Consider the following 24,725-nt stretch of genomic DNA (forward strand, 5'->3'; position numbering starts at 1 on the left):
TCAGTTACCAGAAACCCGTACTTGTCAGAGTCTTTTCCATGAATTCCTTGAAGATGAAACCCTTTTATAGGAACATTTTTGCAAAAGCATCAGAGTACACCCAGAACTGGCTGTAAATGACAAAAGACTTAAAAATGACCATGGTTAAAGATTTGATGAAAGTTCATAATAATGCAATTGACAAGGAAATTTAGTTATTTCTGAGATATACATTTTAAAGTAATAACTAGAATTATGACTTATAACATTATACCAGAACATATAAGATTTTTGGAAATTTCATGTAATGTCTGAAACATTTATATTAACATATTTCCATACAAATAACCCAAAGAAAATTTAGTATTAGTTGTTTTGTTTGTTTATATTGCAGGTTCTTATTAGTCATCAGTTTTATACACATCAGTGAATATATGTCAATCCCAATCATCCAATCCAGCACGCCACCATCCCCACCCCACCGCGGTTTTCCCCCCATGGTGTCCATACATTTGTTCTCTACATCTGTGTCTCAACTTCTGCCCTGCAAACCGGTTCATCTGTACCATTTTTCTAGGTTCCACATACATGCGTTAATATACGATATTTTTTTTTCTCTTTCTGACTTACTTCACTCTGTATGACAGTCTTTGGATCCATCCATGTCTCAACAAATGACTCAATTTCATTCCTTTTCATGGCTGAGTAATATTCCATTGTATATATGTACCACAACTTCTTTATCCATTTGTCTGTCAATGGGCATTTAGGTTGCCTCCATGACCTGACTGTTGTAAATAGTGCTGCAATGAACATTGGGGTGCATGTGTCTTTTTGAATTATGGTTTTCTCTGGGTATATGTCCAGTAGTGGGATTGCTGGATCATATGGGATTGCTGGATCATATGGTAATTCTATTTTTAGTTTTTTAAGGAACCTCCATAGGTTCCTTAAAAAACCTATGTATCACTTATGAATATAGATGCAAAAATCCTCAACAAAATATTAGCAAACCAAATCCAACAATACATTAAAAAGATCATACATCATGATCAAGTGGGATTTACCCCAGGGATGCAAGGATTTTTCAATAGCAATGTGATGCACCACATTAACAAACTGAAGAATAAAAACCATATGATCATCTCAGTAGATGCAGAAAAAGCTTTTGACAAAATTCAACATCCACTTATGATTTTAAAAACTCTCCAGAAAGTGGGCATAGAGGGAACATACCTCAACATAATAAAGGCCATATATGACAAACCCACAGCTAACATCATTTACTCAAAGGTGAAAAACTGAAAGCATTTCCTCTAAGATCAAGAACAAGACAAGGATGCCCACTCTTGCCACTTTTATTCAGCATAGTTTTGGAAGTCCTAGCCACAGCAATCAAAGAAGAGAAAGAAACAGAAAGAATCCAAATTGGAAAGGAAGAAGTGGAACTGTCACTATTTGCAGATGGCATGATACTACACATAGAAAATCCTAAAGATGCCACCAGAAGACTGCTAGAGCTCATCAATGAATTTGGTAAAGTTGCAGGATACAAGATTAATATACAGAAATCTGTTGCATTTTTATACACTAACAGTGAACTACCAGAAAGAGAAATTAAGGAAACAGTCCCATTTACCACCTCATCAAAAAGAATAAAATACCTAGGAATAAACCTACCTACGGAGGTAAAAGACCTGTTCTTGGAAAACTATAAGACACTGAAGAAAGAAATTGAAGATGACACAAACATATGGAAGGATATACTGTGTTCTTGGACTGGAAGAATCAATATTGTTAAAATGACCATACTGCCCAAGGCAATCTACAGAGTCAGTGCAATCCCTAACAATGTAATCGCTAACAAAATACCAAAGGCATTTTTCTAGAACAAATAATTTAAAAATTTATATGGAAACACAAAGGACCCTGAAAAACCAAAATCATGTTGAGAAAGAAGAACAGAGCTGGAGGAATCATGCTCCCTGACTTCAGACTACGTTACAAAGCTACAGTCATCAAAACAGTGTGGTGCTGACACAAAAACAGACACATAGATCATTGGAACAGGATAGAGAGTCCAGAAATAAACCCACACACTTATAGTCAATAAATCTATTACAAGGAGGCAAGAATATACAATGGAGAAAAGACAGTCTCTTCAGTAGCCAGTCCCAGGAAAACTAGACAGCTACATGTAAAAGAATGAAATTAGAACATTCTCTAACACTATATGCAAAAATAAACTCAAAATGGATTAAAGACCTAAGTGTAAGATCGGATACCATAAAACACGTAGGGGAAAATGTAGGCAGAACACTCTTTAATATAAATCATAGGAATATTTTTGGATCCATCTCCTAAAACAAAGGAAATAAAAGCAAAAATTAACAAATGGGACCTAATTAAACTTACGAGCTTTTGCACAGCAAAGGAAATTATCAACAAATCAAAAAGACAACCCACTGAATGGGAGAAAATATTTGGAAATGTATGACCAACAAGGGGTTAATATCCAACATATATAAACAGCTTATATAACCCAACATCAAATAAACAAACAGCTGAATTAAAAAATGGGCAGAAGAACTGAATAGACATTTCTCTAAAGAGGTTGCTGATGGCCAACAGGCACTTGAGAAGATGCTCAACATCTCTAATCATCAGGGAAATGCCAATCAAAACCACAATAAGATATCACCTCACATCTGTCAGGTGCTATCATCAAAAAAAATGATATCATCAAAAAACACAAATAACAAATGTTGGCAAGGATGTGGAAAAAAGGGAACCCTCATACACTGTTAGTGGGAATGTAAATTGGTGCAGCCACTGTGGAAAACAGTATGGAGGTTTCTCAAAAAACTAAAAATGGAACTACCATATGACCCAGCAATTCCACTTCTGGATATATATCTGAAAAAAACAAAAACACTAATTCTAAAAGACGCATGCAGCCCAGTGTTCATAGCAGCATTACAATAGCCAAGATATGGAAGCAACCTAAGTGTCCATCAACAGATGAATGGATAAAGAAGATGTAGTATATATATACAATGGAATACAACTCAGCCATAAAAAGTAATGAAATTTTGCCACTTGCAGCAACATGGATGGACTTGGAGGGTGTTATGCTAAATGAAAAAAGTGAGACAGAGAAAGACAAATACTGTATGATATCTCTTATATGTGGACTCTAAAAAATACAACAAACTAGTGAATATAACAAAAAAGAAGCAGACTCACAGATACAGAGAACAAACTAGTAGTTACTAGTGGGGAGGGGAGGAAGGGGCAATATAGGGGTAGGGCAGTAAGAGGTACAAACTATTAGGTATAAAATAAGCTACAAGGATATATTGTACAATGTGAGGAATATAACCAATATTTTATAATAACTGTAAATGGAGTATAACCTTTAAAAATTGTGAATCACTATATTGTATACCTATAATTTATATAATAGTGTACATCAATTATACTTCAATTAAAATTTTTTTTAATTAAAAGCATCTTGTAAATTTAATTTTATTGCTTTTGTGGCCTTATTGGATTTTAAGTTGTATATCTGTTTTAGTTTTGAGTTTTTTCTAAGAACTCTAACAAAAATATAACTTGTTTTGTATTTTTACATATTTAATTGTAATGAAAATATTCTTCAGGCAGATAAGAATAGTTTACTTTTAAAAGGGTATGTATATAAGTTGAGTTTGAGAAAGTCTGATCTATACCTGTATTTTTTAGATTCTGTATTTTCATGGAAGTGATTTTTCAATCAGGATTTTTTTCTCCTTCATTCCTTATCAAAAATATGAATAGGTTAAAAAAATAAAGTTCTGACTAATCATGACATGGAGCTGAATTTGTACTATATTATAATGAGAATGGTTTCTTTAGGTTCCTTATAGATTGACCTAAAATCAGTGTCAGAAGGAGAGTTTTATAAGTGATGAGACAAACAAAAAAATGTACACAAAAATTCACACACAGCCAGCTAGGTAGATTGAGATGTGGTATGAAATTCCTGTCCCAGGAGACGTTATAATTGAGCAGCATATTTAGAAAGAGTTAGGTGATTAAATTACCTTTTTAGTTAACTTTAAATATTTGAAAATGGCACCAAAATATTTTTGACTTCTCAGATTTATATGGCTTATATTTGTATTTATATTAAGATTACCCTCTCTTTTCTAAGAACATTCATCTCTTATTATTTCTCGTATCTGGAGACCTATATACCCTGCCCATTTCCTCTTTCTGATGACATCATGTAGGCCAAGTGGCTAGGATGCCCAGTGTGTAGTAGGAACTAAGTAAGTTGTAACCCTTGTTTTATTTCAGTATAAACTTAGATATTTATGGGAATCAAATGGAAAAGCAAAAGTAAATGAGGTAATTAACATTTATAAAATGTTGGAGTTTCCCAAGTGGAAAGATCCGTAGAAGTCAGGAGTTCTAGCCTTTGTATGGGGCATCTCCCTATGAAACCTCTCCCATAGGAGTCTTTCCAGACATGTCCCCACTTAGTGGCAGAAAATTCATCTCGTATGCCAGACCATTCCAGGGCCACACATTTCTGATTGCCTGTCATTTTTCACCATGTTGATTAGAGATGTGATTCCCAGAAAAGTTTATCAGTTGGCACTGAGAGAATATAGTCTTCCTGTGTCCGCTCTTCAAATATTTGAGGAGAGAAACCATTACAACTTAAGCCGAGTGCACTGAAACATTTCTCAGACTGGAGGGTTTAAAGTCTCAGGTCATAATAGAGGTATTATCCAGAAATGGACATGCTGTTCAAAATATGGTCTGACCACATTAGAATAAAAAGGTTCACATGTTCTATGTACATTTTTCTTAACACAACTTGAGATTGCATTTACATCCTGGGCATTCTAATTCTTTTTGTATCAGGAAATAAAGAAGGTGATTTTTTTTAAATAACTTCCTTTATTAAATGTTTGATTTAAATGTCTTTATCTTAATTGATTGTTGCATAGAATGAACTATTGCTCTGAGCATTTTATTTCCCCTGTTGCTTAATCATGGAATATACTGTGGCTCTTGGCAAGAACGAGAATATCAGTCTTCTTGATTCTGTTGCTGTCTGATTCCATTGCTGTGTCATCTTGAGCATCGCCAGCCCTCAGGTACAGCAGTCCTCTCCTTTGTCACCAGGTCATCCCACTCTTCCTACATGGATGAGGACTGTGACTCTCTGGCCCTCTGTGATCCCATGCAGAGGATAAATTGTGATATTGACAGCCTGCCTGAGAGCTGCTTCGACAGCGGCTTGTCTACCCTGAGAGATTCCAATGAGTATGACTCGGAGGTGGAGTACAAGCACCAGAGGGGATTCCAGAGGTCACACGGCACACAGGAGAGCTTTGGGGGTGATGCTTCAGACACAGACGTAAGCCCCAAAGTCATTTCTCTCCTAGGCCTGATTTTCCATAGAAATACGTATCTCACCCCGTTTGACCCTTATCTGTCATGGGCATTGTTTTAAAGGTTATACATGTGAAACATAGTTGGGAGAATGTTTCTCCCTATCAAGTTAGGGAAAACTCTCACAGATTTCGTTTTGCAGCCACTCTGTTCCATAATAGCATTGACTGTTGATTCAGCAGCATATTTTTCTTCTTTTTATTTCATGATGTATGTATGTAATGAAAGACTTTGGTTTTTAACGGCTGACTTTAAAAAAAAAAAAAAAAACAGGTTCCTGATATAAGGGATGAAGAGACGTATGGCTCAGAAGACATGGCTTCCATCCTGGACTGGAAGCCGCAGGAGTCTGCTAGTGAAGGCAGTGTCATTAGCTCCTTGAGAAAGCCCATCTCAGCACTTGCACCACAGGTAGGTGGTTTCAGAGACACTTTTATTCGTGAACACTGTTCATCTTCATGCCATGTAACTTACTAGGAAGAAAGCTGGCACTACCTTTGTCACTCACTGTGGCTTCCTTCCCCTAGACAGACATGGTGGATGATAACCATAAATCTTCCAGCTCACAGAAGGCTTACAAGATTGTGCTGGCTGGGGACGCTGCAGTAGGAAAGTCAAGTTTGCTCATGAGACTTTGCAAGAATGAATTTCAAGGAAACACAAGTGCCACCCTGGGTACAGTTCCTTTTTCCATGGATAATGGGAAAATGACCTTCTTTAGGTTGATTCTATTTTCGTTAGGGATTATATACAGACACACGGATCTCTCTCTTGATCTCTCTCTTTCTCTCTGTATAATAAATATGTATATAGGTAGAGGTGTGTGTGTGTGTGCACATGCACTTGCACACACACGTGTCGTCCTCTATAGAATAGCCCTTTGTTTTGGCTAAGGCCTAAATTTGGGAGAGGAAGACTAGCAAAGGACTTGAGGTATCTGCTTACCCAGTGAGATCAACCAAACAAAGTTTAGAGCCAGAGATGACAGATTCATTTATTCAGCAAGCATATCCTGAGTCCTGCTGTGAGCCACATACTGTTGTAGGCACTACGGATACACAATAAACAAAGTCGACTAAATCCCAGCCCACAGTGAGGGAAATGGATGAAAAACACATTTTAAAAAATAAGGTTTGGGAGAGGTGCACTTTTACACAGGGTGCCCAGGGAAAGCCTTTCTGATCAGGTGTCATTTGATGTTGATAAAGTGAGCTTATCGATAGCCAGTTTGTCATTAAGGTCAAAATCATAGCCGGGTGTATGTTCCCTCCCCTCCTTCACAACGGAATACATGAGTAATACCTCTCAGAACAAGGAAAAAATAGGGTCCTCATTTCCCAAATTTGCATAGTAATCAGTAAAAGGAATTGAAAGAAGATATGCAAATTATCATTTACTTTTCTTCCTTATCTAAAGAGTTCTTATTTTGATAACCAGAAACCTTAGAACAGATTACCTTCTTCACAATGGATGTCCTTCTAAATTTATGGTTCTCTGTTACACCCTTCAAGATAACAAAGCTGAAGGTTCACTTCAATTTGATTCATAAAAAGCCTACAATATTTGGTTCGGTTCCTAGAGAGCCTGGCATATATATACATCATATACATGTACTTATATACATATACATACACATGTATATACCTGTATATATACATATACATAGGCACATTTATGTGCATGCACACACACAGATATAACTGAGTCCATCTAATTATGTGGACACATAAAACATAGATTTTCCTTTTGTCCATAGATTAAATCCTTCCCCAAGTCAGCCAACCTGCAATAAGCATATGCACGCACATGTGTGGTCTGACTTATAATTAGTATGTGAAGGTCACTGTCCTTGAAGGCCAGGTTCATTCCTCTCTGTCTTGCCGAACTTTGGCTTATTAGATTTGTCTCATCCTAGAGAGGGCTTGAAAGTAAAAACCAATGGAATTATTTACATCGTGTTTTCCATGTTCTCTTATATTCCTTTTCAGGAGTTGATTTTCAAATGAAAACTCTCATTGTAGACGGAGAGCGAACAGTACTGCAACTCTGGGATACCGCTGGCCAGGAGAGGCAAGTGCTTTCCATAATGCTTTGGGTTCTGCTGAGTTGCACAGACAAGCCTTGTAGGATACTTGGGTTTTTTTTTTTTTTTTTTTTTTTTTTTTTGCGGTACGCGGGCCTCTCACTGTTGTGGCCTCTCCCATTGCAGAGCACAGGCTCCGGACGCACAGGCTCAGCGGCCATGGCTCACGGGCCCAGCCGCTCTGCGGCATGTGGGATCTTCCCAGACCAGGGCACGAACCCGTGTCCCCTGCATCAGCAGGCGGACTCTCAACCACTGCGCCACTAGGGAAGCCCCCTTGGTGGTTTTTGTACTCATATAATTCTGATAGAGCACGTTAGAATTTCAAGAATGCTTGTTTTTTTCCACATCCTTTCCTCCTTCGCTGCTCCATCAGTCATGTGAAGAGGATCTTTAAGCTTCCTTTGAATTGGTGAGCCACTGAGAAAAAGAGAATGCCCTATCCTAAGGAGAAAATTTCGGAGAGGCGGCATTCCTGAATGTGGCAACAGCGTGAGGAGCTGCATAGCTGGGGCACCACAGAAGATGGAGAGGAGGACCTGTCAGTTCCCCAGTTCAAGGGCAGGGACACAGACCATTGATAAATAGCAGACTCGCATCTGGCCACAGACAGTACCCTGTCTTTCACTGCTGATGGCCAGAGCATCAAGCATAGGTTTTAATCATATCTAACTCTTAGGGAACAGACTGTATCCGATTGTGCACCAAACAAGTATGGGGGTACCTGCCGACCTCTGTAACCAGGCACCATTCAGGGTGTTCAGATGCAACGGTGAACAGGTGGACACAGACACCTGCCCACATGGAGCTCATATTTTCTAGCAGCATTTGAAAAATATGTGTGGTTAACATAGCTATTTAAGATCCTGTAAAATACTGCACTCAGTTTAGGACAGATAGGGTGAGGTGTCCTCTTTGCCTGGTGAGCCCCCGACACCCTGTGTGTGTGCCCTGTGGTGTTCCACATGGTTAGTTCTTCTACCACCCACCTACAATACTCCCTACCCACCAGCCAAAAAATAATTTTTCTCTGATGTGCCTCTCCTTCCATCCTTCACACACACCCTTCTGTGTCCCACAGCTGGGTTCTGGTAGTGTGTTGCTGAGGCTGAAATTTTTAGAAATTATGATCTCAACCTTGTCCTGGCTATGCTCTGGGGTTTGTAGACTTTCTTGGGATTATTTGGTGGAGAAAATGATTGGCTTTTCTAAATCACTAGCCCAGATTCTTATCCTGTTACCTTTCACCAGGTCATTCTAGGCCTCGGGGATGGCTATTTCACAGTAAGAGGTTGCCATTAGATTCTTCTCAATTGGGGCTTGTTTTAAAAGATGAGGGGAAAGGGTGAGCATAATGGAGATGAAGAATGAGGCAGCCCCAAACTGACTGACTGATGAGAACCATTACGTGCTTTTCTCTTTTCCAGATTCAGAAGTATTGCCAAGTCTTATTTCAGAAGAGCAGATGGTGTTTTGCTGCTGTACGATGTTACGTGTGAGAAAAGCTTTCTTAATGTACGAGAATGGGTAGATATGATTGAGGTAAGAATTCAAAACAGAGAACCAAAAAATTACATAGGAGAGCTACAGCCTGTCTCAGGAAATGCTGTTTCTCTTGTCAAAACGAACTCAATTACAAGCCACTGATCCAGGCTCTCAGGAAGAACTGGATGTGAGAAGCGGGATTCCCAATGGCACTTGGCAGTACTGGTCTCCTCCTCAGTAGCTGGGCAAGTTCCCACAGAGCTAAGGACACTACTAAAGTGAGCTTCTGGGGTGGGGAAGGGGGGGGACACTCCTGGGTTTTCTTTTTTTTTTTTTTTTGCGGTACGCGGGCCTCTCACTGCTATGGCCTCTCCCGCTGTGGAGCGCAGGCTCAGCGGCCATGGCTCACGGGCCCAGCCACTCCACGGCATGTGGGATCCTCCCAGACCGGGGCATGAACCCATGTCCCCTGCATCGGCAGGCGGACCCTCAACCACTGTGCCACCAGGGAAACCCTCCTGGGTTTTCTTATAGATATAATCAGAACCTGATTAGCAGCAACTGAAAATTCAGGCAACCCAAAAAGGGGAAGCAGCTCTCACAAACAAGGGGGGTGATGGGGCTGGGTGTGTAGTGTGACTAGAGGTGTAATAGGGGCTTCCACATGTGCTAGAAGTATAGGTGAAACACTACCTGGGTGTGAGCTTGCACCAGGTCCAAGTTCTATAGGAACTGTGTTCTCAACCTTATTGTGGCAGTGATTTGGGTCTTTACACACCCCCAAGGTACTACTGAAATACCAACTGGTATTTTAAATGTGTGGTAACTATCTGTGCTTTCTTTTGGTCAAATGAGATGGTGTCTTCCATCTGAGCCACTTTCATATCCTTTGTTTCATGGTAAATAATTTTTTAAAGTAGGAAATGATTTTGCCCACATGTAGTGTGCTACCAACGGTTATTAATCACCATAAAACTACAGTTCAAGCCATGGTTCAGCATACTCTTGGGAAAAAAAACAAACCTAGTGGTTAATACAATTTTTCACGTACGTCTATGATCTATAATTTTTAACAGGCATTAAGTGCAGAGGTGGCTGAACAGAGAACACTGCTGTCTGATCTCAGGTTAGCCTCTAGTTTCTTGAGTTGGGCCTATTTCATACCCTATAAAACACCAGAATGAATGTTCTCTTTCTAACTAAAGAAATGATGCAAGAAATGACTGACTGAAATTGGCAATAAGACTCAATGATGAATATAAATAAGCATTTTGTTCAACTGAAATATCATGACTTCAAATTATTATAAATACATCGTAAGTGTTGACATTTATGTAGTATTTTTATTTCACAAGGTTTTCCACATGTTATATTCATCTCTGTAACATATCTGAGAAAGGAAGAAATGTAATGTTATTCTCACTTTTTATGAGAAACCTGAGGCAGAGAAAGTGTATGACACTGGCTTTTAGTTATTTAGAGGTTAGGAGTGGAAGAGGAATTGGACCTCCTGATTCAACACTGGTTGCTCCTTTAATTAAGCTCCAGAGTGAGCAGCAGGTTAAGAAAAAATCCATTGATGTCAAGAAAGAATCTCCGAGGTAGTTAGTGCATAGAGGAGAGGGATCTACTCAAGGGAACAGATTAACCTCCATGGAATAGGCTGGTGAGTTCAGAGAAGAACAAATGATCCCAACTAACTCATACCCACAGATATTTAAGATCTATAGCAAAACATTTTATTGTTGAAACTGTTGGACTTGGTCTTCATTTTAAGACTTTGGATTATACTCAAGAAAAGGAGGCACAAAAGGCAGGGTCATCCACAGGGTTGAAATAGCCCCCTCAGTGACCAGCTGTGGCCTGCTGTGCCAGGGGCCCTACTGCCATAATTTGCTAAATGATTAAGCACCTACATGTGGTAAATGACCTTCTTAGCTATTCATGTTACCTTTCATAGGGTCTAAAAAGGAAGAAAACTGTATTCAAGATGAATTCTTGAATTTGTTATTGGAGAAAAAATTAGATACCACTGGGCATTTGACTTTCACTTATCACAATGAACCTTCACCACGGCTCACCTCTTCTAATTTGCGGAAATTCCATGGGGGCAATTTATATAGCCACTATAATATAGGTCGGAACTAACTGTGAGGTTGTTGGGATAGGCAAGAGGATTGAGAAGCAGTAGAGTGTCAGTGGTGAATGAACGCTCTGAATAACACACTTCAACTGAAAACCACTGGGTTGACTGGTTCAAGATGGTGGAGTAGAAGGACATGCACTTACTCCCTCTTGTGAGAGCACCAGAAGCACAGGAAGACACTGGAACTCACCAAAAAAGATACCCCACATCCAAAGACAAAGGAGAACCTGCAACAAGATGGTAGGAGGGGCACAATCACAATAAAATCAAATCCCATAACCGCTGGGTGGGTGACTCACAAACTGGAGAACAGTTATACCACAGAAGTCCACCCACTGGAGTGAAGGTTCTCAGCCCCACGTCAGGCTTCCCAACCTGGGGGTCTGGCAATGGGAGCAGGAATTCCCAGAGTATCAGACTTTGAAGGCTAGCGGGATTTGATTGCAGGGCTTCGACAGGACTGGGGGAAACAGAGACTCCACTCTTGGAGGACACACACAAAGTAGTGTGCGCATTAGGACCCGGGGGAAGGAGCAGTGACCCCATAGGAGAGTGAACCAGACCTACCTGCTAGTGTTGGAGGGTCTCCTACAGAGGCAGGGGATGGCTGTGGCTCACTGCAGGGACAAGGACACTGGCAGCAGAAGTTCTGGGAAATACTCCTTGGCATGAGCCCTCCCAGTGTCCGCCATTAGCCCCACCAAAGAGCCTCTAGGCTCCAGTGCTGGGTTGCCTCAGGCCAAACAACCAACAGGGAGGGAACCCAGCCCCCCTCATCAGCAGACAAGCAGATTAAAGTTTTACTGAGCTCTGCCCTCCAGAGCAAAACCCAGCTCTACCCACCACCAGTCCCTCCCATCAGGAAACTTGCACAGCCTCTTAGATAGCCTCATCCACCAGACAGCAGGCAGCAGAAGCAAGAAGAACTACAATCCTGCAGCCTATGGAACGAAAACCACATTCACAGAAAGATGGACAAAATGAAAAGGCAGAGAACTATGTACCAGATGAAGCAACAAGATAAAATGCCAGAAAAACAACTAAATGAAGTGGAGATAGGCAACCTTCCAGAAAAAGAATTCAGAATAATGACAGTGAAGATGATCCAGGACCTCCGAAAAAGAATGGAGGCAAAGATTGAGAAGATGCAAGAAATGTTTAACAAGACCTAGAAGAATTAAAGAATAAACACCTAGAAGAATTAAAGAACAAAGAAACAGAGATGAACAATACAAAAACTGAAATAAAAAATACACTAGAAGGAATCAGTAGCAGAATAACTGAGTCAGAAGAACGGATAAGTGACCTGGAAGACAGAATGGTGGAATTCACTGCTGCAGAACAGAATAAAGAAAAAAGAATGAAAGGGAATGGAGACAGCCTAAGAGACCTCTGGGACAACATTAAACACACCAATATTCACATTATAGGGGTCCCAGAAGGAGAAGAGAGAGACAAAGGACCTGAAAAATTATTTGAAGAGATTATAGTCGAAAACTTCCCTAACATGGGAAAGGAAATAGCCACCAAAGTCCAGGAAGTGAAGACAGGCCCAGGCAGGATACACCCAAGGAGAAACACACCGAGACACACAGTAATCAAATTGACAAAAATTAAAGACAAAGAAAAATTATTAAAACCAACAAGGGAAAAATGACAAATAACATACAACAGAACTCCCGTAAGGTTAACAGCTGATTTCTCAGCAGGAACTCTACAAGCCAGAAGGCAGTGGCACAATATATTTAAAGTGATGAAAGGGAAGAACCTACAACCAAGATTATGCAACATGGCAAGGATCTCATTCAGATTCGACGGAGAAATCAAAAGCTTTACAGACAAGCAAAAGCTAAGAGAACTCAGCACCACCAAACCAGCTCTACAACAAATGCTAAAGGAACTTCTCTAAGTGGGAAACACAAGAGAAGAAAATGACCTACAAAAAAAAACCAAAACAATTTAAAAATGGTAATAGGAACATATATATCGATAATTACCTTAAATGTGAATGGATTAAATACTCCAACCAAAAGACACAGGCTCACTGAATGGATAGAAAAACAACACCCATATATATGCTGTCTACAAAAGACCCACTTCAGACCTAGGGACACATACAGACTGAAAGTGAGGGGACTGAAAAAGATATTCCATGCAAATGGAAATCAAAAAGCTGGAGTAGCAATACTCATATCACATAAAATAGACTTTAAAATAAAAAATGTTACAAGAGACAAGGAAGGACACTACATAATGATTAAGGGATCAATCCGAGAAGAAGATATAACAATTATAAATATATATGCACCCAACATAGGAGCACCTCAATACATAAGGCAAATGCTAACAGCTATAAAAGAGGAAATCGACAGTAACACAGTAATAGTGGGTGACTTTAACATCTTACTTACACCAATGGACAGATCATCCAGACAGAAAATTAATAAGGAAACACAAGCTTTAAATGACATGATAGATCAGATAGATTTAATTAATATTTATAGGACATTCCATCTGAAAACAGCAGATTACACTTTCTTCTCAAGTGCACACAGAACACTCTCCAGGATAGATCACAGCTTGGGTCACAGACCAAGCCTCAGTTAATTTAAGAAAATTGAAATCATATCAAGCATCTTTTCTGACCACAATGCTATGAGATTAGAAATAAATTACAGGGGGAAAAAAGTAAAAAACAAACACATGGAGGCTAAACAATACGTTACTAAATAACCAAGAGATCACTGAAGAAATCAAAGAGGAAATCAAAAAATACCTGGAGACAAATGACAATGAAAACACGATGATCCAAAACCTATGGGATGCAGCAAAAGCAGTTCTAAAAGGGAAGTTTATAGCTATACAAGCCTACCTCAAGAAACAAGAAAAATCTCAAATAAACAATCTAACCTTACACCTAAAGGAACCAGAGAAAGAAGAACAAACAAAACCCGAAGTTAGTAGCAGGAAAGAAGTCATAAGGATCAGAGCAGAAATAAATGAAATAGAAACAAAACAATAGCAAAGATCAATAAAACCAAAAGCTGGTTCTTTGAGAAGATAAACAAAATTGATAAACCTTTAGCCAGACTTATCAAGAAAAAGAGGGAGAGGACTCAAATCAATAAAATTAGAAATGAAAAAGAAGTTACAACGGACACTGCAGAACTACAAAGCATAATAAGAGACTACTGTAAGCAACCCTATGCCAATAAAATGGACAACCTGGAAGAAATGGACAAATTCTTAGAAAGGTATAACCTTCCAAGACTAAACCAGGAAGAAATAGAAAATATGAACAGACCAATCACAAGTAATGAAATTGAAACTGTGATTTAAAATCTTATAACAAACAAAAGTCCAGGACCAGATGGCTTCACAGGTGAATTCTATCAAACATTTAGAGAAGAGCTAACACCTATCCTTCTCAAACTCTTCCAAAATATTGCAGAGGAAGGAACACTCCCAAACTCATTCTACGAGGCCACCATCACCCTGATACCAAAACCAGACAGATACTACAGAAAAAGAAAATTACAGACCAACATCACTGATGAATATAGATGCAAAGATCCTCAACAAAATACTAGCAAACAGAATCCAACAACAAATTAAAAGATCATGTACCATAATCAAGTGGGATTTATCCCAGGGATGCAAGGATTCTTCAATATATGCAAATCAATCAGTGTGATACACCATATTAACAGATTGAGGAATAAAAACCATATCATCTCAGTACATGCAGAAAAAGCTTTTGAGAAAATTCAACACCAGTTTATGACAAAAACTCTCCAGAAAGTGGGCATACCTCAAGATAATACCTCAACATAATAAAGGCCATATATGACAAACCCAAAGCAAACATCATTCTCAATGGTGAAAAACTGAAAGCATTTCCTCTAAGATCAGGATCAAGACAAGGATGTTCACTCTCACCACTATTATTCAACGTAGTTTTGGAAGTCCTAGCCACAGCAATCAGAGAAAAAGAAGAAATAAAAGGAATACAAATTGAAAAAGAAGAAGTAAAACTGTCACTGTTTGCAGATGACATGACACTGTACATAGATAATCCTAAAGATGCCAACAGAAAACTACTAGAGCTAATCAATGAATTTGGTAAAGTTGCAGGATGCACAATCAATGCACAGAAATCTCTTGCATTCCTATACACTAACAACGAAAGATCAGAAAGAGAAGTTAAGGAAACACTCCCATTCACCATTGCAACAAAAAGAATAAAACATCTAGGAATAAACCTACGTAAGGAGGTAAAAGACCTGTACTCAGAAAACTATAAGACACTGATGAAAGAAATCAAAGATGACACAAACAGATGGAGAGATATACAATGTTCTTGGATGGCAAGAATCAACATTGTGAAAATGACTCTACTACCCAAAGCAATCTACAGATTCAATGCAATCTCTATCAAATTACCAACGGCACTTTTTACAGGACTAGAACAAAACATGTTAAAATTATGGAGACACGAAAGACCCCGAATAGCCAAAGCAGTCTTGAGGGAAAAAAACGGAGCTGGAGGAATCAGACTCCCTGACTTCAGACTATACTGCAAAGCTATAGTAATCAAGACAAATGGTACTGGCACAAAAACGGAAATATAGTTCAATGGAAGAGGATAGAAAGCCCAGTGATAAACTCACCCACCTATGGTCAACTAATATATAACAAAGGAGGCAAGGATATACAGTGGAGAAAAGAGAGTCTCTTCAATAAGTGGTGCTGGGAAAACTGGAGAGCTCATGTAAAAGAATGAAATTAGAATACTCCCTAACACCATACACAAAAATAAACTCAAAATGGATTAAAGACATAAAGGTAAGACCAGACACTGTAAAACTCTTAAGAGGAAAACATAGGAAGAACACTCTGACATAAATCACAGCAAGACCTTTTTTGACCCACCTCCTAAAGTAATGGAAATAAAAACAAAAATAAACAAATGGGACCTAATGGAACTTAAAAGCTTTTGCACAGCAAAGGAAACTATAAACAGGGAGAAAAGACAACCCTCAGAATGGGAGAAAATATTTGCAAATGAATCAATGGACAAAGGATTAATCTCCAAAATATATAAACAGCTCATGCAGCTCAATATTTTTTTTAACTGACAGTTAAAAGGTATGACTTTTTTTTAAACATCTTTATTGGAGTATAATTGCTTTACAATGGTGTTAGTTTCTGCTTTATAATAAAGTGAATCAGTTATATATATACATAGGTTCCCATATCTCTTCCCTCTGCGTCTCCCTCCCTCCCACCCTCCCTATCCCACCCCACTAGGTGGTCACAAAGCACCGAGCTGATCTCCCTGTGCTATGCGGCTGCTTCCCACTAGCTATCTATTTTACGTTTGGTAGTGTTTATATGTCCATGCCACTCTCTCACTTTGTCACAGCTTACCCTTCCCCCTCCCCATATCCTCAAGTCCATTCTCTAGTAGGTCTGTGTCTTTATTCCCGCCTTGCCCCTAGGTTCTTCATGACCATTTTTATTCTTAAATTCCATATATATGTGTTAGCATACGGTATCTGTTTTTCTCTTTCTGACTTACTTCACTCTGTATGACAGACTCTAGGTCCATCCACCTCACTACAAATAATTTCGTTTCTTTTTATGGCTGAGTAATACTCCACTGTATATATGTGCCACATCTTTATCCATTCATCTGTTGATGGACACTTAGGTTGCTTCCATGCCCTGGCTATTGTAAATAGAGCTACAATGAACATTTTAGTACATGACTCTTTTTGAATTATGGTTTTCTCAGGGTATATGCCCAGTAGTGGGATTGCTGGGTCGTATGGTAGTTCTACTTTTAGCTTTTTAAGGAACCTCCATACTGTTCTCCATAGTGGCTGTATCAATTTACATTCCCACCAACAGTGCAAGAGGGTTCCCTTTTCTCCACACCCTCTCCAGCATTTATTGTTTGTAGATTTTTTGATGATGGCCATTCTGACCAGTGTGAGATGATATCTCATTGTAGTTTTGATTTGCATTTCTCTAATGATTAATGATGTTGAGCATTCTTTCACGTGTTTGTTGGCAGTCTGTATATCTTCTTTCGAGAAATGTCTGTTTAGGTCTTCTGCCCATTTTTGGATTGGGTTGTTTGTTTTTTTGATATTGAGCTGCATGAGCTGCTTGTAAATTTTGTAGATTAATCCTTTGTCAGTTGCTTCATTTGCAAATATTTTCTCCCATTCTGAAGGTTGTCTTTTCATCTTGTTTATGGTTTCCTTTGCTGTGCAAAAGCTTTTAAGTTTCATTAGGTCTCATTTGTTTATTTTTGTTTTTATTTCCATTTCTCTAGGAGGTGGGTGAAAAAGGATCTTGCTGTGATTTATGTCATACAGTGTTCTGCCTATGTTTTCCTCTAAGAGTTTGATAGTTTCTGGCCTTACATTTAGGTCTTTAATCCATTTTGAGTTTATTTTTGTGTATGGTGTTAGGGAGTGTTCTAATTTCTTACTTTTACATGTACCTGTCCAGTTTTCCCAGCACCACTTACTGAAGAGGATGTCTTTTCTCCACTGTATATTCTTGCCTCCTTTATCAAAGATAAGGTGACCATATGTGCGTGGGTTTATCTCTGGGCTTTCTATCCTGTTACATTGATCTATATTTCTGTTTTTGTGCCAGTACCATACTGTCTTGATTACTGTAGCTCTGTAGTATAGTCTGAAGTCAGGGAGCCTGATTCCTCCAGCTCAATTTTTTTCCCTCAAGACTGCTTTGGCTATTCGGGGTCTTTTGTGTTTCCATACAAATTGTGAAATTTTTTGTTCTAGTTCTGTGCAAAATGCCAGTGGTAGTTTGATAGGGATTGCATTGAATCTGTAGATTGCTTTGGGTAGTAGAGTCATTTTCACAATGTTGATTCTTCCAATACAAGAACATGGTATAACCCTCCATCTGTTTGTATTATCTTTCATTTCTTTCATCAGCATCTAATAATTTTCTGCATACAGGTCTTTTGTCTCCTTAGGTATATTTATTCCTAGATATTTTATTATTTTTGTTGCAATGGTAAATGGGAGTGTTTCCTTGATTTCACTTTCAGATTTTTCATCATTAGTGTATAGGAATGCAAGAGATTTCTATGCATTAATTTTGTATCCTGCTACTTTACCAAATTCATTGATTAGCTCTAGTAGTTTTCTGGTAGCATCTTTAGGATTATCTATGTACAGTGTCATGTCATCTGCAAACAGTGACAGTTTTACTTCTTCTTTTCCAATTTGTATTCTTTTATTTCTTCTCTGATTGCTGTGGCTAAAACTTCCAAAACTGTTGAATAATAGTGGTGAGAGTGGGCAACCTTGTCGTGTTCCTATCTTAGTGGAAATGGTTTCAGTTTTTCACCATTGAGGTCGATGTTGGCTGTGGGTTTGTCATATATGGCCTTTATTATGTTGAGGAAAGTTCCCTCTATGCCTACTTTCTGGAGGATTTTTATCACTAATGGATGTTGAATTTTGTCAAAAGCTTTCTCTGCATCTATTGAGATGATCATATGGTTTTTCTCCTTCAATTTGTTAATATGGTGTATCACATTGATTGATTTGTGTATATTGAAGAATCCTTGCGTTCCTGGGATAAACCCCACTTGATCATGGTGTATGATCCTTTTAATGTGCTGTTGGATTCTGTTTGCTAGTATTTTGTTGAGGATTTTTGCATCTATGTTCATCAGTGATATTGGCCTGTAGTTTTCTTTCTTTGTGACTTCTTTGTCTGGTTTTGGTATCAGGGTGATGGTGGCCTCGTAGCATGAGTTTGGGAGTGATCCTCCCTCTGATATATTTTGGAAGAGTTTGAGAAGGATAGGTGTTAGCTCTTCTCTAAATGTTTGATAGAATTCGCCTGTGAAGCCATCTGGTCCTGGGCTTTTGTTTGTTGGAAGATTTTTAATCACAGTTTCAGCTTCAGATGCAGCTCAATATTAATAAAACAAAAAAACCAATCAAAACATGGGCAGAAGACCTAAATAGGCATTTCTCCAAAGAAGACATACAGATGGCCAAGAGGCACATGAAAAGCTGCTCCACATCACTAATTATTAGATAAATGCAAATCAAAACTACAATGAGGTATCACCTCACACCAGTTAGCACGGGTGTCATCAGAAAATCTACAAACAACAAATGCTGGAGAGGGTGTGGAGAAAAGGGAGCCCTCTTGCACTGTTGGTTGAAATGTAAATTGATACAGCCACTATGGAAAACAGTATGGCAGTTCTTTAAAAAACTAAAAACAGAATTACCATATGACCCAGCAATCGCACTACTGGGCATATACCCAGTGAAAACCATAATTCAGAAAGACACACGCACCCCAATGTTCATTGCAGCACTATTTACAGTAGCCAGCTCATGGAAGCAACCTAAATGCCTATCAACAGACGAATGGGTAAAGAAGATGTGGTACATATATACAAGGGAATATTACTGAACCGTAAAAGGGAATGAAATTGGGTCATTTGTAGAGTCGTGGATGGACCTAGAGACTGTCATACGGAGTGAAATAAGTCAGAAAGAGAAAAACAAATATCATATATTAACGCATATATGTGGAATCTAGAAAAATGGTACAGATGAACCAGTTTGCAAGACAGAAATAGACACAGATGTAGAGAACAAACTTATGGACATGAAGTGGGGAAAGTGGGGGGGTGGAAGGCATTGATTTGGGAGATTGGGACTGGCATATATACAGTAATATGTATAGAATAGGTAAGTAATAAGAACCTGCTGTATAAAAAATAAATAAAATTGTTTTTAAAAAACCTTAAAAAAAACCCACTAGGTTACAAAAGCTTATAAATAAAATTATGTCCATTTACCTGGCATGAATAATTTATTGATTGAATATTTTGGGTAAAAGCTTAATGGAGACACTTGAGATGTGAGATGTTTTTCCGACTTTTACACATTCAAAAATATATTGGGCATCCCTGCTTTGTGCATGTACTGTGCTAGTGCTTGTAGTATATCCATTAATAAAACGAAGAGCCCTACCCTATGGATCTTGTACTCTAGTGGGGAAGACATAACATGCCACAGACATAAATAAATAAAATAAATAGAATGATAGGAAGTGCTAGATATAGGAACAAAACGAGGCCAGGGTAAAGGACCTTATGGTGAGGCAGTGCGCTACAGGTAGTGTAGTCAGGTTAGTCACACCAGAAGGTGATATTTGAGTCAAGACTTGAAGGAGGTGGCAGCATTTATCTGTATGACTTTAAGTCATTTAGATACTCAGATTCTTGGCTTACCTAAGTGAATATTTGATGAATGGCTTCCATATGATGCCCCCTTGAATACCGAGCAGTACCCCCACCAAACGCAATTACTTAACACATTAATGGGTAGGGCATCTAGTTTTGAGGAGGGCCTTTCATTTCCTTCTCCCCTTCGGTTTTACTTCACTCTGATGCATTCGGTTGGAGGAAAGTGGTTTGAAGAGAAAGGAAGTCGAATATAATTTCATTGGTTTTTTTTTATGTACTCTTTTTAATTTCCATATATTTAACATTTGGGGGGCACTTCATTTCTTCTTGTGGATTCAAGTTACCATCTGTGTCATTTCCTGTCCACCTGAAGGATTTCCTTTATTATTTCTTAAAAGGTAGGTCTGCTAGCAACAAATTCTCTCAGATTTTGTCTATCTGGAAACAGCTTTCTTTTGTCTTCATGTTTAAAGGATGGTTTTGCTGACTCTATAATTATTTGTTGACTTTGTTATACAGCAGAAACTAACACAATATTGTAAAGCAGTTGCACTCCAATAAAGATGTTAAAAAAAAAAAAAGAATCCATACCTAGACACATCATGGTTGAACTGCTAAAAGCCAAAACAAAGAGAAAATGTTGAAAGAGAAAATTCACTCATTGTGTACAGAGGAACCACAATACAATAATGACTCATCATCAGAAACGAGTCCAAAAGGCAGTGAAGTGGCATAATTTCATTGTTTTTGAGGCTCATTTCTTGATGCTGTATCAGGTGTGGTACCAAAGTTGATGAGCACCTGGATGTTTTTAGGCATCACAAAGAGTCATTTCTCAGTGAGGGCTGCTGCTTCGCTTGTTTAGGAGCTATAAACCTGTTTTTCTAGTCAGGTTGTCTTCTGTTCTCATCATAGCCTGCTCAGGGGGATGTGTCCTTACTGACCCCTTCGTTTTACAGATAGGGAAATGGAGGCAGAAACAGGAAGAGATTGCCTGATTTCATGCAGCCGGCGAGCGGCCAGGTGGTGGGAGGGACAGTCTCAAACTTAACTCTGCCTCTCACATCTTACATTCTGCCAGCCAGCTCCTCTATGAATGCCGGGACAGACAGTGCAACAGTATGCATGTGCTGATTTGGGAGCATTATCCTGAGAATCTGTTACTTTGAATGACTGCTCCTTGACTCTTCACAAGAAAAATGTTGACATTTAGGGCCTTCTTATTTTGCTTTTGTTGTAAGCCAGCTAGCAGCGAGTGTGGAACTCTCAGACTCCATTTTTATACCATTATAGCTGAGGGAATATTTGTGTGTTTTGTACCTGCGATAATGAAGTTGTCTTGTAATCACCACTGTTTGGAGTGAAAATTATAGAAAATTATGTGGGCACTACAGCCAAATGTAATTCTGGGGTTGTGCCTCTTGAGTTCGGTATTAGTTTGTATAGTGGCAAGGGTGATGGAGTCAGTTTGGACCACCCCTGGCCCTTACAATGTCTTATTTAACCTCTCTGAATTTCAGTGTTCTGATGAAATGGGAAAAGGTTTGGCTCCTTTTAGAGATATTTTGAGGTTTAAAGATATTGTCTGTACATCATGTGGCATATAAGGGGCATTCAGAAATGGTAGCTGTTGTCGTCATCAACCTCATAACTTGTCCAGTGTTTCATGTATGCACAATTTCTTTCTTTTCTTCATGGTAGGATGCAGCCCATAATAGCATTCCTATCATGTTGGTAGGAAACAAGGCTGATCTTCGTGATGCTGCTGAAGCGGAAGGACAAAAATGTGTCCCAGGGTACTTTGGAGAAAAACTGGCCATGGTAAGAGTAAGAGTGGGTCCAAATTGGGAGGGACCTTTCAGTTCTGTCTACATTTGCTGAAGAGGCTGTTTGACAAACTCCATTCTGTTTGATAAGTCTTCTGCCCCTATACAGGCAGAACTCCCAGTGGCCCCCATCCGTCCCATGAATGTAGATAATTACACCAAGATTTAAATCCCTTGTGGAGGTAAAACAGTCACATGATCATTTTCCCCCACTGAGTATCAATGACAAAGAGAATGCAAAATTATCCTGTCTTCCTCCTCACTCTTCCCCAGTTCCTGGAATCCTTCTCTAGTCCTGGAACCTAGGTAAAGGAAGAAGAATGGGTGTCCTGTTTTGAAAAGATGGGTTTGGTTCCAGAGGGTCACTGTGCCAAGGGGCAGCAGATGGTGCAGTGTGTCACCTGGGTAAAGGGGTGAAGAGAATTGGAAGACTCATTCTTTTCTCTAAGATTTGTAGTCAGTTGGAATAGTATAAAATTATTTTTGGCTATGCATTTGTACAAAGGATGGACCTCATTTCTGTCCAGATTATTATTGTGGGCAGTGTTTATTCTCTCATTATTATCATTGTGTCAGAATGCTATGTGGCCCCTCTTATGACTTGTCTTACCCAAACAAGGAACCAGATGCTCCTTACGTCAAATATGAAGTTCTTATCATAACAGTCCGATCTGACATTGCTATCACGTTGTCTGTCATCAACATGAAAGGACTGCTCTGTAACACATACATGTGAACTTTAAAAAGAAGTTTCAATTCCACTATTCTAAGTTGGAATTGTTTCTTGTTTTAAATTTTAGAACTGTGAGCCAAATAATGATAAACATCAAAACTAGGCAGTGAAATACAGAAGAGATCCATTCAACACATATTTAATTGTATCCACCATGTGAAAAAGCACTTCATCGTGAGCTGAGCAAAGGGTAGAGAACAAAGGAAACCATCCTCGTCCTCACGTAGCTTACTGTCTGGGGGAGACAGATGTTAAACCCATGTAATCCACATATTCCCCTAGAGAGCTCATAATTCCTGGCCACATGCCAATTTTATTCCCTCCCCCATAGTTTCTCAGGTTTCCCAAGGTTTGCTTATTTATTATGCATCTCATGTCCTCCACCCTCCTGCATCCTCAAAGGCCATCTCTATTTCACCCTGTAACATCCTGGCTATGAAATTCAGCAGCAGCACTACCCATTTCTACTAGAAATACATTCATTTGGTGTATTTTTTAGATTTTCTATGGATTTGGGGGCTCATGGGTAAAGGTTTCACAGTAGCCTTTCCCCATTGTTTGGTTCTTCCTTCTCTCCCTGCTCCAGAGCACCCATCACATCCTGCCCGTATCCCACACAGGACTGTGTCGCCCACACCCAGCCCCACAGCACACATAATTTTCCTTTCCTAAAGGAAACTGTCTCCAGCTGTTAGACAAAGACACACAAAAATAACCTCATCATTTACAACTGTGGCAAGTGCTATGCTGGAAAAATACATGCATCAAGAGGTTTTACAGTAGGAAGACCTAATACCAACTTTTCAGAGTTAGAAAACAATCTTAACTTCAAGGGAGGATTACCTAAAAATCTAGAAGGTAGGTAAAAGTCAGCCTGGGGAAAGGGTTACTAGGGATATGGGATAACCTAGGTAGTGGTAACAGCAGGTGAAAAGGTCCTGAGGTGGGAGGGAATTTGGAGTGTTGGGGAAATAGAGGGACGGCCAGGGTAACTTGAGCACTATGAGTGAGGGAGAGTGGTGGCAGGTAAAACTGGGAGGTTGGCTGGGGCCACGTACAAGCTAGGCCTTGTCGGCCAGGTAAGCATTTCAACATTGCTTGAGAGGGATAGGAAGCCTCAAAAGGTCTGAAGCAGGAGAGTGATATGATCAGTGATTGTATGTACAACCACTGGGAGGTTAAATAATAGACTAGAAAATGTCCATTGGTTTTAGCAACACAGAGGCTGCTGAATCTTGATAGGAAAAAATGATAGGGTGAAGGGGGGGCGGGATGTATGTTAGCTGCCAGCCAAAAGGAGACATATTTTTGATGGACATTTAATTCCTAAGTGATTACCTTAAGCTATCATTTTTCTCTCTCTCAAATTATTTGATAGAGAACATTTGGTAGTATGTGTGACACTTGGATATAAGAGCCTTAAACCATGAAATTTTGTACTGTGGGATTTTTTTTTTTGGATGCAAAATAAAAATCCTCTGACTAGGAACTGTTCCTGACATAACTAGGCTCAAACCTGTTTTTTTTTTAAAGTCTTGAAACTCAATCCAATTTTTTAACTATTAGTTTTAGCATACTCAACAGGGCAATATTTTTATTTTATTTTATTGGTTTTAAAAGCGAACATTCCAGGAAACCTAATCAAAGCCTTCATTTAATGGTATGTATATGTTTTTTACAGACCCATGGGGCACTATTTTGTGAAACAAGCGCCAAAGATGGTTCGAATGTAGTGGAAGCTGTTCTCCACCTTACTCGGT

The 24,725-nt window shown here is 39.1% G+C and overlaps 1 protein-coding gene across 1 annotated transcript in view; it reads left to right on the plus strand.

The window, feature by feature from the left end:
• Positions 1 to 24,725, plus strand: part of RASEF (RAS and EF-hand domain containing) — an 81,855-nt gene that overhangs the window by 51,017 nt on the left and 6,113 nt on the right. Inside the window, exons 10-16 of the mRNA XM_060100729.1 lie at positions 5,158 to 5,392; positions 5,701 to 5,838; positions 5,955 to 6,102; positions 7,416 to 7,497; positions 8,938 to 9,052; positions 22,108 to 22,227; positions 24,647 to 24,723. Coding sequence (XP_059956712.1) covers positions 5,158 to 5,392; positions 5,701 to 5,838; positions 5,955 to 6,102; positions 7,416 to 7,497; positions 8,938 to 9,052; positions 22,108 to 22,227; positions 24,647 to 24,723 — 915 coding nt within the window. The remainder of the gene's footprint in view (positions 1 to 5,157; positions 5,393 to 5,700; positions 5,839 to 5,954; positions 6,103 to 7,415; positions 7,498 to 8,937; positions 9,053 to 22,107; positions 22,228 to 24,646; positions 24,724 to 24,725) is intronic.

The sequence above is a fragment of the Mesoplodon densirostris genome, chromosome 6 (genome assembly GCF_025265405.1).
Source record: "Mesoplodon densirostris isolate mMesDen1 chromosome 6, mMesDen1 primary haplotype, whole genome shotgun sequence".
Classification (NCBI taxonomy): domain Eukaryota; kingdom Metazoa; phylum Chordata; class Mammalia; order Artiodactyla; family Ziphiidae; genus Mesoplodon; species Mesoplodon densirostris.